The following is a 20890-nucleotide window of genomic DNA, read 5'->3' on the forward strand; positions in this document are numbered from 1 at the left end:
TTGAAAATGCTCTTAGAATTTTTGTATTTTATTTTTTATTGTTACATATTACACCTAATTCGACCCATGCACCGCATGGGTTAAATTTCAAGTTATTCAAAAGTGATTCTCAACCTTTAATGTTGTTTGGTAGTTTGAAATTAAAATTGCTTTTAAATGTGGAAATTACCAAAAGGGTGTAATATACAATATCAAGATAAATATGAAGACCAAGTGAAATTCTATACATATTTAATTTGATTAAATATGACAACCGCTTTGAGTTTATCCAATTAATTAAAATTAATTTAAAAACGATAAGGAATTTAAAAATAAAAATAAAAAAGAAACAGAAATTCTCTATAACCATTAATCAAAAATATAAAAAGAATTCTCTAGATCCTAGTGTAAAGATGAAGAAGACTATTGTGTCTCTAAATTAATTAATCTGATGCAAAGATGAAGAAAATTGTTCCCAGTCTCAAAAATTCTATTGCAAAATTTCATCTCCTTCATTCTCAATTTCTTAATTTCTCTATAATGTTTACTGGTTGTACCACCACTAAGCACACCAAAATCCATGGATTTCATGGCATCATCCTTTATTCTTTCTCATGAATCGGCACCAACATTTCTAAGTGGGAGAGATATGTGTGGTTATAGATTTCACTGGAGAAAGGCAAAACATGCAGTATAGGGGGAGTACAAATTTGGTAAAAGTGATAGTAGTCGAGGGTAAGGAAGGAATAAAATAAATCATGAAATTGTAACCTACCAATAAATGAAGAATTGATTTTGCATTCAATGTGAAAGCTAGGATTTCTGGCTTTGGGTAGAATCGTTTTTAGAAGTCAGAATCAATTGTGAAATAGGAAATCAAACATAGTTGCATCTGACGGAAATCACGTTACAAGGTCCAAACGCGAGTTAGAGGTGAAAAAATGCCAAACCAAACATACACTATATGGTGGGCGATGGGTGTATAGCTTTACTGTTGAAAAATCCTTGGAAACTTGAAGAAGAATAAGAAGAAGAAGAAGAAGAAGAAGAAGAAGAAGAAGAAGAAGAAGAAGAAGAAGAAGAAGAAGAAATTTATCTCTTTTACTCGCCTATTTGTTCACTCAACCAACCAACCATTAGATCAATCTAATGGCTAAAAACTGTACAGGAGAGACAACATGAGAGACAAATACAGGAGAGGATCCAGATCCCTCCTGTAGTGAAGACTCAACTATTATTATTTTTCGTCAAAAAAGAATTATTATTATTTTTAATCCATCAAAAAGAAAAAAAATATTATTATTTTTTATCCTTGTACATATGAGAAAAATAAATTTTCCTATGATTCGAGATTAAGTTCGTCAAAAATATAATTCTAGACCAAAATCTTTTTGTTCATTTTATTGATTTTAATCTATATAAAAATACTCACAGCAATAAAATTGATCCAAATTATAAGGATTGTAATTCCCTCAAACATGTTGTTAGAGGTTCGATTCCTGACTTATACGTGCAAAAAAAAAATACAAAATTTTACATCACAATTAATACAAAAATAACATTATGTTTTTTTGTTGATAATAATAATATTGTTTTACGTGCAAAGTGTAACAAATAATTAACCTTTTTTTTTATTTCATTAATTATTTTTATATAAATCTAAAATCTTTATAACATTTTTTCCCATTAGTTTAGTTCAGTTGATAGAGACATGACATTATAAATGTAGGAACCGAGGTTCAAACACCGGACACTCCGCTTATCCTCCTTTGTGAAATTTATAGTTATTAGCGACGAAAAAATCTTTATAACATTTACATATTTATTTATTTATTAGCAATGATTTATTTTTTGTCAAAGAACAGAATGCCTATTTTTCTCTGTCAAAAAGGAAAAGAAAAGAATGCGTATATTTAACATGAGGTAACTCTCTTCTTGAAGGTGAGCTTCACTAGTCATTATATTCTGTTATCTTCTTGTTCTGGCTTTTCTTTCATTCTCAGCGCAAGTTTAGGAAAATGGGATGGACGACGCCGACGGTGGATGAGTTCCTTGAGCAGTGCAAGCAATCTGGCGACTCTGCCTATGCCGCCCTCCGATCCTTGCTGGAGGGCCTTGAAGATCCCGAAACCCGTTCCCAGGCTCGGATCTTCCTTTCCCACCTTCAGAACCGTTTTCCCACCAAGGACTCCTGCGATCGATGCTTTCAGACCTACCATTTTCGCATCGAAGACATCTTATTGGATCAATACGAGGGTATTTATTTACTTATGATTTGATTTCTTTTGATCGTCCCATTCTTTGCAATGAGAATGGTGAATGAAACACTCGTTGACTCTCTCTCTTTCTCTCTCTCACACACACACAATAGATATAGATTCGGATGCTGTAATTTATATTAAAACGCTAAAATGTTGGGAAAATTGTGTGCAAAAAGCTTAATTAATATGTTGTTGATTTACTAGTTCTCTCCCTTCCCCCAAATCTTTATCAATGTTAATTGTAGCTTTCTAGTTTCCACAATGAATGAATTTTTTCCGGTGTCTAAAAACTGACTTATTAAACCTAATGCAGGTTACCAAGGGAGAAATAAATTGACTATGATGGTCATTCCTAGCATTTTTCTCCCTGAAGACTGGTCCTTTACTTTTTACGAAGGGATTAATAGACACCCGGACTCCATTTTCAAGGACAGAACTGTTACTGAGTTAGGTTGTGGAAATGGATGGATATCCATTGCCATTGCTGAGAAGTGGTTACCTTCCAAGGTTTCCTTCAACAACGTGTTTCCTTTTCAATCCTTACCCATTTTCTATGCTAACACAAATTATTTCTGCAGGTTTATGGCCTTGATATCAATCCTAGAGCAGTAAAAATTTCCTGGATAAATCTATACTTGAATGCTTTAGATGAAAACGGCCAGCCCATCTATGACGAGGAGAAGAAAACTTTGTTGGATAGGGTAGAGTTTCACGAATCTGATCTTCTATCTTATTGCAGAGAAAATGGAATTCAACTTGAAAGAATTGTAGGATGTATTCCTCAGGTAATTCCAGAACTATCACACGTACTCACAGATTATGCAGGTTATTATACTTGAAATATTTATAATTACCATGTGCAAGTTTCTTTAAAGTTTGAACCAATTCTCTCAAATGTTTAAACCATTAAGTAATAATGCACATATGATTTTATATCTAGCATGTCCCTTAGCATAAAAGTCCTTTGGGCTTGAAGCAATACAATGTATGCCTACAACACTTGCAAAATTCCATGGTCACCTTCAAGATGACTTAATTGTTTGCATGATTGTGTGGGGGAATCAATGCTCTTAGAATTTGGGCATTAGGACACCTTTAGCCATTTCTGTAGCCAATGTGGGAACTCAACAAATGCTTTCGGGGGTTAAAGTTTAAAATGATTGACATATGGGATTTCATAACCATACTTTCTTCTCCAGCGATGTTTATTTTAAGCACTTTTAGGGAGAATTGCAACCACCTCCCTTGAGGTATCTCTAAATGACAACTATCAAACCCCCTCTGGTTTTAAAATGAACATTGACCTCCCTTATCTTTTTCTCCAAGTGATGCACATGCCCCTTTCAAGTTTGTGGTGTTCATGTGCTGTTAAAAGTCAACAGTGAGGTCAATATCCATTGATGCACATCCTTTATATATTAAAACACAAAACATGTTTTCCCTCCTAAACTTCCATAATAGTCCGCCTAAATCTTCTGCCCATATTTTTCTAATTAATTAATAACTAATTAATTGCCAATATTAACACCTTGCAAAATTTCAAATTCCAATACTGCAATTAATTCCGTCTAAACTACTTCTCATATCTTCTACTTCATATCTCATACACATTCATTCCCCTTTTGTAGTATTTTTTATATTTTTGATACATTGTAGTATTTTTTTTAATGGCAAATAATATTCCCCCTTGTAGTATTAATCTTTCCAATACAATTAATAGCCACCTTTTAGATCCCATGAAACAAATCGATATTTTCCTGTTCTTTTAAAAAAAATTAAAAAATTATTCTAATTTTTTTTTAAAGTTAAATATATTTTTCATCCTTATAAAATTAGTAAATTTTAGTTTTTCTCTCTATAAAACAAAATCATATGTTTTCATCCTCTAAAAATTTACTTTTTTTTTAGTCTTTTTTTTTTCAGTACATTTTAATTTTTAGTTTCTAATCACCAATTTATGTTCATCTTAATGTCAATGTTTTGACCTTTTTTATTCAAGATATGTCAATATATTATATTAAACATATATAATTTCATACTATGTTGAAAAATATATAAAAAATATGTCAAAATTTTATCCATTAGAAATTATTTTAAAGATGAAAACAAATTATTTTTTTATTTTTTTTTGTAAGAACAGCGATCAAAATTTGTTAATTTTATATGGATGAAAAATTTATTTATCCTTTTCTTCTATTACTGTACATAGGAATGCTTATACCCGGAATACTTTTTAATTTAAACCATTTTTTATGTGAATGTGTTTGTGCTTACCGTGTACTCATGGATGTCAAGTTAATTAATCAACTAATATGTTTAAGAAGATGTTGTTAATTATGAGTAGTACTCCATCCGTCCTAAAATATAAGGGAAAAAAAAATTGTCCTAAATTATAAAAGAAAAACACAAACATTTATATTTTTCAGGATTTCTTTTTACTTATTCTCATGAAATTAAATCCAAACTGCTTTTAATTTACTCTCTATCTCTTATCTTTTCCATAATCAATAAAAATTGTTTCTTGATAATTTGGGACGGTTGGAGTATTTGTATATATTTTAACCTTATAAGTTATGAATATGAAATTTGACTTTTGCCAATTTTTTTTATTTAAGTTTTGAAATATAAATCCAGAGTTCTCCAATAATTGATTGGACCCTTCTTTGAATTTATATTACATCAATTTATTCTATCAATTTTAATAAATGAATATAATTATTTTTAGTAAAAAATAATAAGCGTTTCATCGTAAATAAGATAAATGTGAGTGGCCCCTCTTTGTGTGCCCACGTGAGTACGTTATTAGGTTTATAATATTTTGTTTACCAATATATTTATATATATTGATGAACATTTTTTTTTTACTAAATATTTATGAACATTAAGATCTCACTATTTGATTTTTATGTTGCTATTTCAAATTTTGATAATTATTCTAATAAAAAACAATAATCAAGATCATTATTATTGTTATTTATATAGTGAAATATGATTATGCATAATGTACCCAAAAAAAAACGATTATCCATAATTTACCCGTGCATCGCACGGGTGGAATGACTAGTAACCAAGATTAGCAACCCAAAGATTCCATGGAACCTGCTGATCTTTTCCTCATGTTTTGCATCATTAGTAACCTCTATTCTTCCTCCACAACCCACCAATCACCAACTACGATTTTTTATTTTTGTATTAAATGACTATAACCCTCGTCATATTTATCTCTAAAGGCCCATTGGTTGCAACCAAATCCTAAAATTAATTATCATTTTGCAAAGGCATGGTCAATGAGTTAGGCCTCGATATTCATGACGAAACCTTGGTGTCCTATCATCCTGGTAATATAATATCTCCCTCCACCCGTAGCCCCCCCCCCCCCCCCCCCCCCCCCCCCACTCACCCCCCCTCCCCACCCCCCACCACCTCCCAAAAGAAGTTTCACTTTTCCCTTGAAGGAGATAAGGAACTTCCACCTAGTGCATGGTGTATAATGACAAGTTATGGTAGCATCATAAGAATAGTACTTCGAGTCCCCATAGTACACATACTAGATTTGGGGTTAACACAACCTGGCTTGGCTTAGAGAGTTTACCCAACCGAACCAGCTCTTGCTATTTTTCCCTTAAGAAAATGTTGCAATCTTGGGGCCTATTTAGTTTGAGAAACTATTTTTTCTTCTTTTATTTGCAAAATTGTCCCTTGTTTGCACTCTTTTCTTGTGTTCAAACATTTATACATACATGGTGAAAACAATTGTTAAAAGCAAACATTTTGCAAATATTTGAAGTCAGGAAACAAAGTGAAAACAAGGGGAAAGTTTTGCAATCCAAAGTAAAAACAAATTTTTTTGTCAAACCAAACAGACCCTAAATTTCGTTAATCTAATTGTGTCAAAAGTTCTCATAATGTGTGCAAGTATACAACATTTGATACCATTTCAAAATTAATTGTTACATCACCAAACAACTTGATTTTAATGTATAATGTACTGTTTAAAATGCAAGTAAATATCGACATATTGAGAAAACATTTTATGTTTTCCTTTATTGTTTTCACTTTTAATTACAAAACCACTACCTTGTATTCAATGTGTTTCCTGTTCTGTTTATTTTACAAACTCACCAACTTGTTTTCAAACAAAAAATGGATTGAAAACAAGGTGGTGGTTTAGCAATTAAAAGTAAGAACATAAAATGTTATCTCAAAGTAAACAGGCCCAGTGTGTGAGGTAACTCGACCTCGGTTTTAGTGGAAGCTGTCTGTAGTGATAAAGAATCATCATTAGTAATATATATTATACAAGATTACACCCAGTGATGATGAACTACACCTCAAAATTCATGTTACCAATGACAGGCTCTGGCTAACAAATCATACACACAGGAAGATAATAACATCCAGACAATAAATATTTATATTGTAGTTGGCGAAAGCATACACTTAGCAATAGCATCCATGCACATTGGATTTGAATCTTCTATACGCAAATCCAAAAAATTGCAATACAAAGATGAAAAATGTATATAAATATTTGAGTTCTGTGTTAATAATTTTTAATAAAATTTAACTATTTTGAAATATTACTAATACATATTAATTTATAAAAATATGGAAATTTTTAATTTTTATAAACACACATATATCACCTGTGATTTTCTTGAAAATTATTTGGCAAAATTCAACTCGTAGTCCCTTAACTTAATTTCAGGAAACATTTTAGTCCTTTATCTTTTTTTCATGACGTTTTAGTCCTTTTTTCTAGTTCAGATATGAATTTCAGGCTTCAAATCTATGATTTTGTTTCTCTATGCTTTCTCAATCATAAATATATGTTATGCCCCAAAAGAAAACCATAGATTTAAAGCTTAAAAAACCATATACAAATATGGATGAAAGACCAAAAAGGACAAAACTGACGTGAAAAAAGATAAATGACCAAATTGTTACTTGAAATTAAGGGACTACAGGAGCAATTTTGCCAAATAATTTTGTAGAAAACAATTTCATTTTTTTTAAAAGATTTTTTTAAATTTTTTTATGACTAGAAACAAACACAAATTAGCTTGTGTTTTTCTTAAAGACCTCTGAAAAACAATCTAGTGATTATTTTATATCAAAATCATTTTTGTTATTAACACAAATTGGTCCTATATCTCAAATAATTAATCCATACAATCATTTTCAGTTTTACAGAATTTTATTTTTTTCCCTTTCTCTCTAAGTATTTGAAGTATTCTTATATGGTATATCACAAACTTCTTGATGATTTGTGTTTATCTGATGTTTTATCTTAATCATTTGATTAATATGTATCCTTGTGGCTGGACCCCGTGCAGATTCTTAATCCAAATCCAGATGCAATGACTAAAATGATAACAGAAAATGCAAGTGAGGAATTCCTTCATTCTTTGAGTAATTATTGTGCACTTCAGGTAAATGCAATCTTATCTTTTTAATATGTTACTAGCATTCCACTAGCTATGCCGTTTCCTCATATACTTTTTTTGCATGGATCATAGACTTGTAGGCGTAGCAGAAGCATTCATATTCATTTTATAATTTCTATGTGTGAAGCTCAAAAATAACTTTTATTTATTTATTTTATTTATCACTTACACAATTTTCCCCTTATTCACTGATCTTGGCAATCTCGAGCCTATTTATGACATAAATAATGCATTTTCATGTTTATTTTTTCTTTTGTTGTGTGTAGGGTTTTGTGGAGGACCAGTTTGGGTTAGGTTTAATTGCCAGGGCAGTTGAAGAAGGGATATCAGTAATCAAACCAAATGGAATTATGATCTTTAATATGGGAGGCCGCCCAGGTCAAGCTGTTTGCAAACGATTGTTTGAACGCCGGGGTTTTCGCATTACAAAGCTTTGGCAAACTAAAATTATTCAGGCTAGTAATAATATGTTTTACAAGATAGTGTTTCTCCAGTGAAAGTGTAATCTTATTGAGATGTACTGGTACAGGCTGGCGACACAGACATTGCAGCCTTAGTTGAAATTGAGAAGAACAGCCCGCACCGATTTGAGTTCTTTATGGGACTTTCTGGAGATCAGCCTATTTGTGCACGGACAGCTTGGGCTTATGGAAAGTCTGGTGGAAGCATTTCCCATGCTCTATCAGTTTACAGTTGTCAGCTTCGTCAACCTAACCAGGTGGGGTGCTTCACTAAAAGTCTGTCAATTCCTTACAAGAATATTTGTTGCCTTGAAGTAATTTTGAAGCACAGTGTAATTTGATACTTGCAGGTTAAAGTTATATTTGAGTTTCTAAAAAATGGATTTCAAGAGAGCAGCAGTTCTCTAGATTTGTCTTTTGAGGATGATTCTGTTGCTGATGAGAAAATTCCTTTTCTTGCTTATCTTGCAAGCATTCTAAAAGATGATTCCTATTTTCCGTATGAGCCACCTGCCGGAAGCAAACGCTTCCGCAATCTTATTGCTGGATTTTTGAAGACTTATCACCATATTCCAGTCACTGCCAGTGTAAGAAGAACCAGTACTATATAATATATAGCCATGCTACACTATGTGTATAAATCATCTTATGCATCTATCATAAGATGACGTGTCATTAAGTTTTATGTTTGTTGTAAGGTCTACCGTAAATATCTCCATTAGGTAGTAGGTATGTCAGTATAGTTCTTTATTGCAGCCAAACAAAATTCCACACACTAATGAATGAATCAGGTAGTATGTGTTTCAAGAGCAGGAGAAAAGTCAATATTAAGTAGCAGAGTTACTTTTATAATTTTCAAAAATTTCTTCTGGTTATGTCATTAGGCCAGATCTGCTATTTAAGACATTCTGGTATTTTATTCACAAGTCTCAAACATCCATAATGAGCTTGGGTCAGGAAGAGTCAGAGAGTACAATTTGGAGGTTATTTTGTTCTAACTTACTTTCTCTGGAATGCATATTTTCTGTGGGTGTTGTAGCTTCTGGAAGTCATGTAACCTGAAAGGCCTTTTAACCTGCATTACTAAAAAATTCGCCTCAGCTGTTGATTAGCAGATTTTTTCCTGAATCTTAAATTCATAATTATCAAGAAGTTTTCTTTCTGGGTTTATTACACCCAAAGGACCAAACGTCCAAACCATATACCGCATTCAACTCATTCTCGTCTCAATCCTTCTCTTCTCCTTGTTAGAACCCTGTCCAGACTCTTCCCATACACCATTATGTCAGTAGAACCAGTTGTCATCTAAGGTGTAGCTTACATCCTGTATAATTCTACATGCTCTTCTGATTCTACATCTCTTAAATATAAGCACAAAATCTAAGAAATATGGGATATGTTGTTGGCGGTAGTTCATGTGAATTTGTCTTTAAAAAACAGATGTTATTCACAAACAAAATAGTAATAAAAAAGTGAAATGTAAAAAACTAGAAGAAAACGGTTTTATTTCTAGAGTCTCTTGGTAGACTCTAGATGCCTCCCACTTAAAGTAACCCTTATCCATCATTCATTTGAATGGCAGGATTTTCACCATCAGAAATCTTTCTATTATTGGATGAGTTAATTATCTGGCAACCTGCATTGTGATTTATATCTGTACTTGCTTTGTCAAATGGGTACAAATGCTTTCCATAGATTATTATTACTAATATCTTATTTATAAAAGTAAAAATATATGCAGTGCTCTACTTAAGTTTAATTTTGTTGATAATCTGTTACATGTAAACCATTCTACTCAACATTGACATCATCTTTTGAAATCATGTGCAAGAATGTTGTCATTTTTCCTTCAAGGAATGCGGCTATTGAGAATGCTCTTCGCTTGTTCTCACCTCGGCTTGCAATTGTTGATGAACATCTGACTCGACATTTACCTAGGCAGTGGTTAACATCTTTGGCACTTGAGGTATGAATGTCATGCCAGTGTTCTTTTGATTATTATGCAATTACTATAATATCCTACAGCAGTTACATAGCAATTACAACACATAATATTTAATAATAATTAAATAAACTGCCTACTAATTATTATATAATGTCTACCCCAAGCATAGTTGTATTTTTAGGCTTCTTCCTAACATAGGTCCTTGTGATTGGAGGCCTACTACTAAATCAAATTAATAGTTGTGACACAGTACAGGAGAAAATCATACCATCAGTTTTAAATGTAAGGAATCCAATGTTTCAAAAGCATATATACTACAGAAACAGCAACCAAATCTTTTCCCTTTAGGTGGGATCAGCTGCATGGATCAATCAATTTCATAAAATCATATCATATATTTGAACCAAAGATAAAATATTTATCTCTAAATCAATCTTGCGGATTCAGCCTGTAGTTTTTCTTATCCCCCCTGCCTTTAACTATTGGACCACTCTCCATGGTTTAGTCTCCAGTGCTTTGGTTCCATACAACAAAGCGGGTCTTATAACTTGGCGAAACAAGTTTTTATAGATTTGATTTTTGCTCATGTTATGGTCCCTTGGTCTTGGATCGGTTAACACGGTCTTAGACGCGGGAGAACCTTTCTTTCGACCTATAATGAAGACAGAAGCGGGCTCGTCCTAGACAGAGTCTCTTCTTGAATTCACAAGTTAACTTTTGATAATAATTATTTGATTGGTTATTGTTGGATATTCCGCCTTCATTGCGGTTCGCCCCCATCCGCCTAATTGCGGCATTTGGGTTGCCTTCATTGCAGCCTCCAACACCTTCATTGTGTTGGGTGTGAAGGGGTGGATTTAGTCCCACAGCTAAGAAATATGGCCTGTGTAACGTTTATATAGCTTGGGCAACCCTCACTTTACAAGCCGGTTTTGTGAGGATGAGTTAGGCCCAATATAAAATCTGACAGTTATTATCATTCGAAATCTCAATGCCTTTAAATAGGCTTACAATAGAAATTCTAATTAAACTAGGTTAATAACTAACTTATCCTATATTTACTATTCATTTAAATTTAAAAGATACTAATCCTAAAGATAATAGAATAATTTGTTCTAACTCTTAATCTTATCCTAACAATATTGAACTAACTTATTTAAAATAAATAAAACAATAAATCCTAATCAACGTAACTAAATCCTAATCAGCGGAATCATAGGTTTTCCTCTTTCCCACAACTGGATACATATCAGCTCACAGCAAGGGCATATATTTACATTGTTGCAATGGGAGACTGGTTGGTTGGGAGAGACCAGGCTCTCGAATTCCTAGTGCATCCTTATCTTTTTTATCCTTTTCTTTATAATTTTCATATTAAGTGTGTTGTATTTCTCTGTTGTGAGGATTGCTGGAAGTTATATATAAACTATAACTAAATATTTCCCGTGCATTTAATTTTCATTTCTTACCAATTTTATTAGATTGTTGCATGTACCTAACAAGTTTTTATCTTTCTAGCAGAATATGGGAACTGTTGACTCTTTAGATGATACAATAACGGTAATAGAAGCCCCTCGGCAATCAGACTTAATGATAGAACTAATAAAGAAATTGAAGCCTCAAGTGGTGGTGACTGGAATTGCTATTTTTGAGGCTGTTACTAGTTCAGCTTTTGTGCACCTCTTAGATACAACACGAGATGTTGGATCTCGTCTTTTCTTGGACATGTCAGATCACTTTGAGCTATCTAGCCTTCCGGGATCAAATGGGGTCCTGAAGTATCTTTCAGGAAGTCCTCTACCCTCTCATGTGGCAATTATTTGCGGACTGGTAAAGAACAAGGTAATATTCCATATTAACTTATTTTTTCACTTAAACTGTATGGTAGGCTTCTGTTCTGATTTTGATCAATTTCTTATTAATGGCACCGACATGCATGTTTTCCAGGTTTATCCAGATTTAGAAGTAGCTTTTGTCATTTCAGAAGAAGAGTCCCTCTTCAATGCATTGTCCAAAACTGTTGAGTTACTAGAAGGCAATACTGCATTAATCAGTCAGTACTATTACGGCTGTATTTTTCACGAGCTTCTTGCTTTTCAGCTGGCTTGCAGGCGTGCACCTTCCGAGGTTGGTCTGTCTGCCTGCTTGTCCTTTCCATTTTCTTTTAGGCTGAAATTTTGATTTTTTTTTTTTTTTGTACATAACATGAGTTTAGGGTCTGAATTTCGTTAATAATGAACCAATCGGATTGTTATTATCTGCTTCAGTAGGATAAGAGGATGACTCCGGTTCCATACTGCTGAATGAGAAACATATAAAGGCATAAGGTGAAACCGTGTGTTTTGAACCGCACAACGAAGACTTTTTATATATGCTTTAAAAGAAACGAGAGTTTTTATATAGGCTTAAAAGAAATAATTAAGACAATTACAAAAGTATTTTGCCCTTAGTATTTACAAGATAAGATGTGATATCTCAATCCCTATTTACATGGACCCTAATCTTATTTTAAACACTCCCCCTCAAGCTGGAGCATATAAATCATATGCACGTGCTTCTGAGGGAGGACTGGCCATGACAAGACAAAGTTGGTTGTGGGGTGGGTTGAAAATCGGATCCTTACTTACAAGGTTTGATATGGCATCTCAATCCCATGGATCCTAATCTTATTTTACTCACATACCATACTGACATTGTTCTCTAAGACGTTAGAAACAGTGGGGGACAGTTAGGAAAATATTATCTACGACATTATGATCTAGGTTGATGCGTGAGCAATGTAGTTGATGTTGCTCAACCCAGGTTCCATACCTTACTGTCATTGTTCTCTACGACTTTAGAAACTGCTAGAATAGTTGGGCAAAACAATATATTAGTTTATGTTGGACATCCTAGGTTGCATACCATACTAAAATCTGGCACGCAGTGAACACAATGCTACACGAGATGCTACACGAGATGCTGCAGCATGTGCTGCAGCAACTTAAGTACTGAATATAATAAAGCGATAAATAGCAAGGAAAATAAATAACACAGATCGTTTGTTAACCCAGTTCAGTGCAACGTCACCTACTCCGGGGATACCAATCCAGGAATGAATCCACTATAATAGTTCTAGTTCAAAGCCCTCGACCAACACCCGGTACTTGACTTCTCGCCTAGACACTACTCGTGCAATCCTACCTAGGAACCTCCTAGATAATGAGACCCCGTCCCAAATTCCCTCTAACAACACGTACTGTGTTGCTGTCAACTTAATAACGATCAAGATGGAGATAACCTCCTAAGAAACTAGATTCCACTCGCGCTTAAAAGCTCTCGAGTGAAACACACACACTAACTTCGTGCTTCAAAACTTAGGAGTAGTTTACAATTAACAACCAAGACACAGTCCTAAACTTGCATCAAAGTGACACAAGAAAGGCTCACAATTAACACAAAACTCTAAACCCTAAAAACTCACACTTTTGTAAACACGGTTTAGAACACACGAGTTGTATAGGCTTGAGGCTTCACATATATATAGTCTTCAATTGTCTTGATGTGCAAGCTAGGTCTTCAGACAAACACAGTTGTAGGAATTGCGGTCAGCCCTAAATTAATTTCAAAAATATAACCAATTTTTTGTTTCACGCAAAAATATAACATGTTATATTTTTGTTTTAAATAATACATAAACAACCTTCCAGAAACTTGGAGAGCAAGGCTTCAAATAAACAGCTGGAATCTTCATTGACCAACTCACAAGATTTACTTCAAAATAATTCTTCAATAAAGATTTACTCCAAAACAATATTTGATTAAATTCAAAAATATATCACGCTATATTTTTGTATCAAATAATAACACATAAACCGCCTTCAGATACTTGTGGGATAAGGCACGTCTTGGTTTGTTAGATAAGCACAAAAATTATATCTGAAACATATCTTCCAAAGATATGATATAAAAATTCTGCGCAAAACAGAGCAGACAATGTTGTACGATAATGCTACAGCATTTTGTCCAGCGTTGTACGATAATGCTACAGCATTTTGTCCAGCATCTGGCTAGAGTTGGCTTTTGCAAAATGTAGCTAATATAAAAACCCAACACATACTACTGACTTTGTTCTTTTAAGACATTAGAAACTGCTGGGATAATTGGGAAAATATTATCACGGGTTAATAGGTGTTTTGCCTCCTGTCATTTGGGCGAGTTTTGCTTTACACCTAGGTAAATTTTACTGTATTTTTTTTGCTTCACCCCCTGTAATTAAAAACTTCTCTCTTTTTAACCCCTAACCACACATGTTGGTATATGATTGTACATTTTGTTGATGTGGCATGCCTACTTGTCATTTTTTTTGTTTTTTATTTACTTTTAAATCCACTTGGATATTTATAACTTCTTAATAAAAAAATAAAATAAAAATCATTAATCAAGAAGAGAGATTTAAAAAGTTATAAATCCACATGTACATTTTTTTTGTTTTTTGTTTTATTAAATAAATATCTAGGTGGATTTAAAAGTAAATAAAAAATGAATGACAAGTAAGCCTGCCAACATGTGTGATCAGTAGTTAAAAATTAGGGAATCTTTGAATTACAGGGGTAAAACAAAACTCGCCCAAATTGCAGGGGCAAAAACACCTATTAACCCTCTTAGAATTGAGAGTTGAGCCTAGCCCAACCCTACAAAACCGACTTGTAAGGTGAGATTGCCTCTATTTTATAAACATATATTCAGGCCATCTTGCAACCGATGTGGGACTTCTTAGTAAACCCTATTATCATCTACAACATCAGTGAATGCGATCTAGGTTGAGGCATGTGCAATACTTCTGATGTTAAGTTACATGCCTTGATTATTGTAAAATTTATGGGACCTGGACAATGTGTAAGATTGACAACTGGAAACAGCATCGGTTACTATGATTTACAAATTCCTTATTATTGCTATAAGGGGGTCGAAAACAGCAACCTGGTGCTAAGAAGTTCCTGCTATGACAGGATTCAGGGACAAGTTGGATCCACTGTGGATCTAATGAATACAACCTTACCTTATATTTGTAAAAGATTGATTCCACGACTCCAACGTGTGACCTCCAACTCACATGACAATAACTCCAACCTTTGCACCAAAGCCCCTCTTCCTTATTAGGGGAAGTATGCTGTGAAAGTTATGAAAATTAACACATATCTTCTGTATAGCTATTTATGACATGTAGATGAATTAGTTGATTCCCATGGTTAGTTTTCTCATTACTTCAAATTTAACTTCTGTCCTCCAGAGAAGCTGTGAAAATGTCAAATCAGTTGATATGATAGGATTTGCTAAATCAGCCGTATCTGTCCTTAATAATGCTGAGCTAGCAATTGACGGGGTAGAGAATGGCTCCCTGGTCCACATGGACGTTGATCAGATCTATTTGCCTATTCCTTCTCCTGTTAAGGCTGCTATTTTTGAAAGTTTTGCTCGACAAAACATGTCTGAGTCTGAAATTGATGTCACCACAAGCATAAAAAAGTTCGTCAAAAGCAACTATGGTTTTCCAACCGGTAGCAGCACGGAATATATATATGCTGACAATTCAAAAGCTCTTTTCAATAAACTGGTCCTCTGCTGCACTAAAGAAGGTGGCACCCTCTGTTTTCCAGCTGGATCAAATGGGAACTATGTTTCTTCTGCTACATTTTTGAAAGCTGACATAGTGACAGTTCCTACTGATGCCAGTGTTGGTTTTAAGTTCACAGAAAAGACACTCACTGGAGTCCTTGGCACTGTGAAAAATCCATGGGTGTATATCTCTGGACCTACAATCAACCCCACTGGCTTAGTTTATAGCAACAAGGAGATAGGGGAGATTTTGAGCACTTGTGCTAGATTTGGTGCAAGAGTTATAATTGATACTTCATCCTCTGGTTTGGAATTTGACTGTGAAGGGTGGGGTGGCTGGGACTTGGAGGGGTGTTTGGCTAAGCTGAATTCTTCATTCAAGCCATCGTTCTGCGTGTCTCTTCTCGGAGGATTGTCTCTTAAGATGCTCAATGGTGTTCTCAGATTTGGGTTTCTTATTCTTAACCAGTCGGTTTTGGTTGACACATTTTATAGTTATCCGGGATTAAGTAAACCTCACAGTACTGTTAGATATGCTGCAAAGAAGTTGCTGGAGCTTAGAGAGCAGAAATCATCAATTCTATCAGATGCTATTGTTGAACACACACAGATTTTGAGAAGTAGGTTCAAGTGCTTGAAGGAGGTAATTTCTGATCTTCTAAACATTTCTGTTTGAATTTTATTTTAACTGGTTTGTTTTTTATGGTTGTAATATTTTTCTTTCCTTAAAAGAATGCTTAATATTTTTTCTGCTTAGGCACTTGAGAAGAGTGGGTGGGATGTGCTTGAATCGTGTGCCGGAGTTTCTGTTGTGGCCAAACCCTCTGCCTATCTCAAAAAGACTATTAAGCTAAAGATTTCATCAAAAGGCGAAGACAGCCAAGGAAATGGCACTATGGAAATAACGCTCAACGACTCAAATATTAGGAATGCCATTCTCGAAGCCACTGGTTTATGCATCAATAGTGGCTCTTGGACTGGAATTCCTGGATATTGTCGCTTCAATATTGCACTTGAAGAAAATGATTTCAAGAAAGCGCTGGATTGTATACAAAAATTTAGAGAAGTTGCACTAGATTAGAACCTGTGTCATTGGCACACACTCACACATATATTTATGCAAATTCTTATCTACCCATTGCATTAAAATGGGCTGAGTGACCCATTTGACTTGACACTAATCTAAACCGTCCAATTAATCTTCTATTATTTATGTCATGAAAAATATAAAAGTTGCAAGTTAAACTTATGTAATTGTAAATGGGTTTTTCTAACCTGTGCAACATTGCACAACATTGCACAGGATAAGAACCCATTAATGCACCATTTATATGATTTTTCTGAATGTTATTAATCCATCACAATTCTCTCTTCACTCCAACAATTTTTTTCTCTCTCTCTTTTCTCCCACTTCTATTTTACGGTCTTTCTCCTCTTCTCTATTTCTCCATAACACCGCTTTTAGTTAGTAATCTATTAAAATTAGTGGATCTGTTAAAACTAATATTGAACCAACCTCCCAACCAAGCAGCTTGTTAAAACTAATATTGAACGATGTTTTCTCTTCGGCCCCCCCTGTTTCTTTTATACCCCCAATATTCCAATTTTGCCCTTGTGAAAAATTCGGTTCGCAGAAACCGAATTTTTTCTAGTGCAAATTCAGAGTAAATTTCGGTTTTTAGAAACCGAAATTTGTTTTCAAGGCAAAAAAAAACTTCGGTTTCTACGAACCGAAGTTTTTTCAAGGGCAAAATTGGAAACTCAGGGGGATAAAAGATTCATGGGGGTGGGGAGAGAAAACATCATATTGAACTGACCTCCCAACCAAGCAGCTTGCTTAACAGATCCATATTGAACCGAACTCAACAACCGCCGTATTAAAATCAGGTTGTTGGCTATTGAAATCGACTTGATTGTGGCGGTGGAGAGTCTTATGAGGGAGATACACCAAATTGAAGATTGTTGAAGATTTTTTATTCAAATTGAAGATTGTTTGGTGGTGTTGTAAATTTTTAATATTAAATTTACAGCTTAATTAAAGGAATTGTTGTTGCTGGAATTAGAAGAAAGAGGCAACAAAAACCAAATGATGCAACATTTGATGAAGCTTAAACAATGGTGATTCTAAAAGCGCTTAAGATTAATAACTGTTTAAGACCTCATTTTTGGACGGCACCAAATGTTTTTGCATAATAGTGTTATGAATATTAAACTTTTTTTTTATAAAAAAAAAAGGTTATAAATATTAAACTTAAAACTAATGGAAATTACCTCATGGTGAATAAAATAAAGAATTCACATATGTACCAAAAAATAAAAAATAAAGAATTCACAACCTAGTTATGAAAATGCAAAAGTAATCTTTTTTTGAAAATTTCATTTATACTATTGCAAATCTTATTATTCATACAAAATTATTATTACTTTTGTGAAGAATTAGTAAGTGTAAAAACTCATTACACCAAATGTGTGGATGAATTAGGCATACAACATTGACAAGTGAGACTATTAAGAATAAAATAAAATAACCAACAAAGTAACTCTAAGTCAAAATGGGGTCTATAAATGGATGGAGAAAACAAGTTAGGAAGGCCAAAATCTTAGAAATGAGACTTGGGTCTAACTCAACCCTATAAAACCGACTTGCAAGGTGAGGATTGCCTCTTGTTTATAAACACTTGTCTAGGCCATCTCACATTCGATGTGAGACTTCTTAACACACCCCCTCATGCCCAGCACTATTGGACTTGGTGCGTGTATATCAACGGTGGGTGGCCCGATAGCGGAAACCTGATAACATGTGGCCCAACGGGATCGGGAAGAGGCTCTGATACCATCTTAAATAATTGATTATCCCAAAAGCTTAAGTTGTTAGGATAGGCCACATCAATGATTTTATATTATTTCTAACACGCCCCCTCACGCAAGAGCCCATTTGGGCTTGAAGTGTGGATAATGCATAGGCCTACCTACCATATGCTTAAATTCCACTTTTTAATTAGAAAGTGAGGGGAGCGGGGATCGAACTCTAGTCCACTTAGTCATAGAGACTCTGACACCATGTCAAATAACCGATTATCCTAAAAGCTTAAGTTGTTAGGAAATGGCCACATCAATGGTTTTATATTATTTCTAACACGCTCCCTCACGCAAGAGCTTACTTGGGCTTGAAGCGTGGATAATGCATAGATCCACCTACCATATGTTTAAATTCCACTTTTTAATTAGAAAGTGAGGGTAGCGGGAATTGTGTAGAAAAACTAAATGAGGGTGCATTGATTTTCAACTCCATGCTTTCTTCTTCAATTATAGATCTATCAAAAAAAAAATCCAGATGCCAGGGTTGTATACCTTGAAAATTTTACTTTATTGCATGACATTATCATAAACCACAATAAATATGGTAAGTATCTCTACTTAATACTCTTAGGTCCTCAACATAGCTAGATTTCATGTGTATGTATATATTTATATATTTCATTGTATTGTTGTTTATATTTGACTAAACATATATTCTCTCTGTAACAAAATATGAACAAAATTTGACAAATCTTAACTATATATTAATGGCTTTGAGGTTATCCTGCCTGATAGAGCAACAATGGAGCATACAGTGATATATGCGACTGAAGCTTTGAACCGAAAGGACATGGAAGGGGCGTGCAACCTATTGAGAATTGCACCTCAAGTTCTTTTGGTAAGGGCATTTAATTTTGTTATCTTGATTCTGATGAAATGTGGGACGTCTTTCCCCATGACGATCGATCTTCTCAAGAAAAGAAATGTATACGGATGCCTTAGCCCGGTCAACTGTCAAATGGGTAACATCCTTTGGTGATAATACATGAAAAACAATATAAAGCAACAGTTGTATTTCATTATGTATCAATCAATATTCTTCTGGTATCATTGATATCATGCATTTTTGAATTCATCAATATTGTAACAAGCCAAATATGCATTGTTATTGTTCAAGTATCAGAGCATGCTTTCCTTCTGTAGCCATCCATGTTCAAATCAATTGTTTTAGGCAGCTTATAGAATTTTCCATCTTATCTATTCAAATTTCATAAAGGGAATCCTGGAATCATCAAACTCATTTTATGATTGTCAAAGTAAGTCTTGATTATGTATGTCTTACTTCTTAGCTACACAAGAACTAATGGAACAGTCATTTGGTCCATTCGTACTAACTACATACCCGTATTTAACTTTTACTTTTAACTCGATGACCTGAAATAAATAGTTTGCATCACCAGATTATAAAACAGGTTTATTGTGTTAGGGTGAGTCACGGGTTGCCGATAGTACTCTATTTAACACTCAAACTAGAAATTGAACCAAATCAAATTTATTCCGTGCAATGCATCATAGTGCCAAAACATTTCAGAGCAACAAAATTACAAGGCTGTGTACTATATCTGCAGTCTGCACAAAGACAAACTGTACGTAGCATATACCTTGCAAAAAAGAAAATAAGGAAAAGTAAAAATAAAGCATATTCGTCAAAAGGAACTGCGACAGACTGCTAGCAAAGTAAAAATAAAGCATATTCCTCAAAAGGAAATGTTATAGTGATAATCAATAAAAATGATTCCAACTTTCATGTCATCCAAAAAATGGACGAAGCAGGGTGACACAGGGTGACATGACAGAATACATAATTGTTATTGGTCGACAGTGTAAAAATTATTTTACACTGTGTTAGTTGTATACTTATTTATATAATAACTACTTAAGTGAATTCGAAAACAGGGAAAAAAGAGAGAAATGCTACTTCTAGCGAAATTAAGCTTCATGAATACATCTTGAATGACTTGCTGGTACAATGACACTTATTTGCACCCACTTGAATTTTAATTAATTCAATTCTTGTCATGAATACGTCTCCGTTAGTTTGTTCCGTTAAGTGCGATGATGTGGCTAATAAAGGGTGACGTGACATGATGATCTGTACAATATTAGTATGCCACGTCACATGGAGCAATTTGACTGAAGGTATTTGACAATATGTTATAAATTTGAGGGGTATTTGACCGTTAAAATTTCATAATACCATTGAAAATGACCATTATAATGATATATTTAACAGTCACGTCATCAAAATAGACGGAGTAAATGAAACGGTGAATAATTTGATTAACTGTTTACCATTTCAAATTTCCAAATTTTAGGGAGTATTTGAAGAATTTTAAAATT

The 20890-nt window shown here is 33.9% G+C and overlaps 1 protein-coding gene across 1 annotated transcript; it reads left to right on the plus strand.

Annotated features, from left to right (window-relative positions):
• Positions 1 to 1856: 1856 nt before the first annotated feature.
• LOC123910516 (methionine S-methyltransferase-like) lies at positions 1857 to 16936 on the plus strand. The gene is made up of 13 exons (XM_045961647.1): positions 1857 to 1920; positions 1983 to 2235; positions 2554 to 2747; positions 2819 to 3025; positions 7577 to 7672; positions 7954 to 8142; positions 8217 to 8405; positions 8499 to 8735; positions 9980 to 10114; positions 11615 to 11935; positions 12041 to 12220; positions 15366 to 16334; positions 16449 to 16936. The coding sequence occupies exons 2-13, from the start codon at positions 1998 to 2000 to the stop codon at positions 16770 to 16772; spliced, it is 3279 nt and encodes a 1092-aa protein (XP_045817603.1). The 5' UTR covers positions 1857 to 1920; positions 1983 to 1997; the 3' UTR covers positions 16773 to 16936.
• Positions 16937 to 20890: the final 3954 nt, after the last annotated feature.

The sequence above is a fragment of the Trifolium pratense genome, linkage group LG2 (genome assembly GCF_020283565.1).
Source record: "Trifolium pratense cultivar HEN17-A07 linkage group LG2, ARS_RC_1.1, whole genome shotgun sequence".
Taxonomy (NCBI): domain Eukaryota; kingdom Viridiplantae; phylum Streptophyta; class Magnoliopsida; order Fabales; family Fabaceae; genus Trifolium; species Trifolium pratense.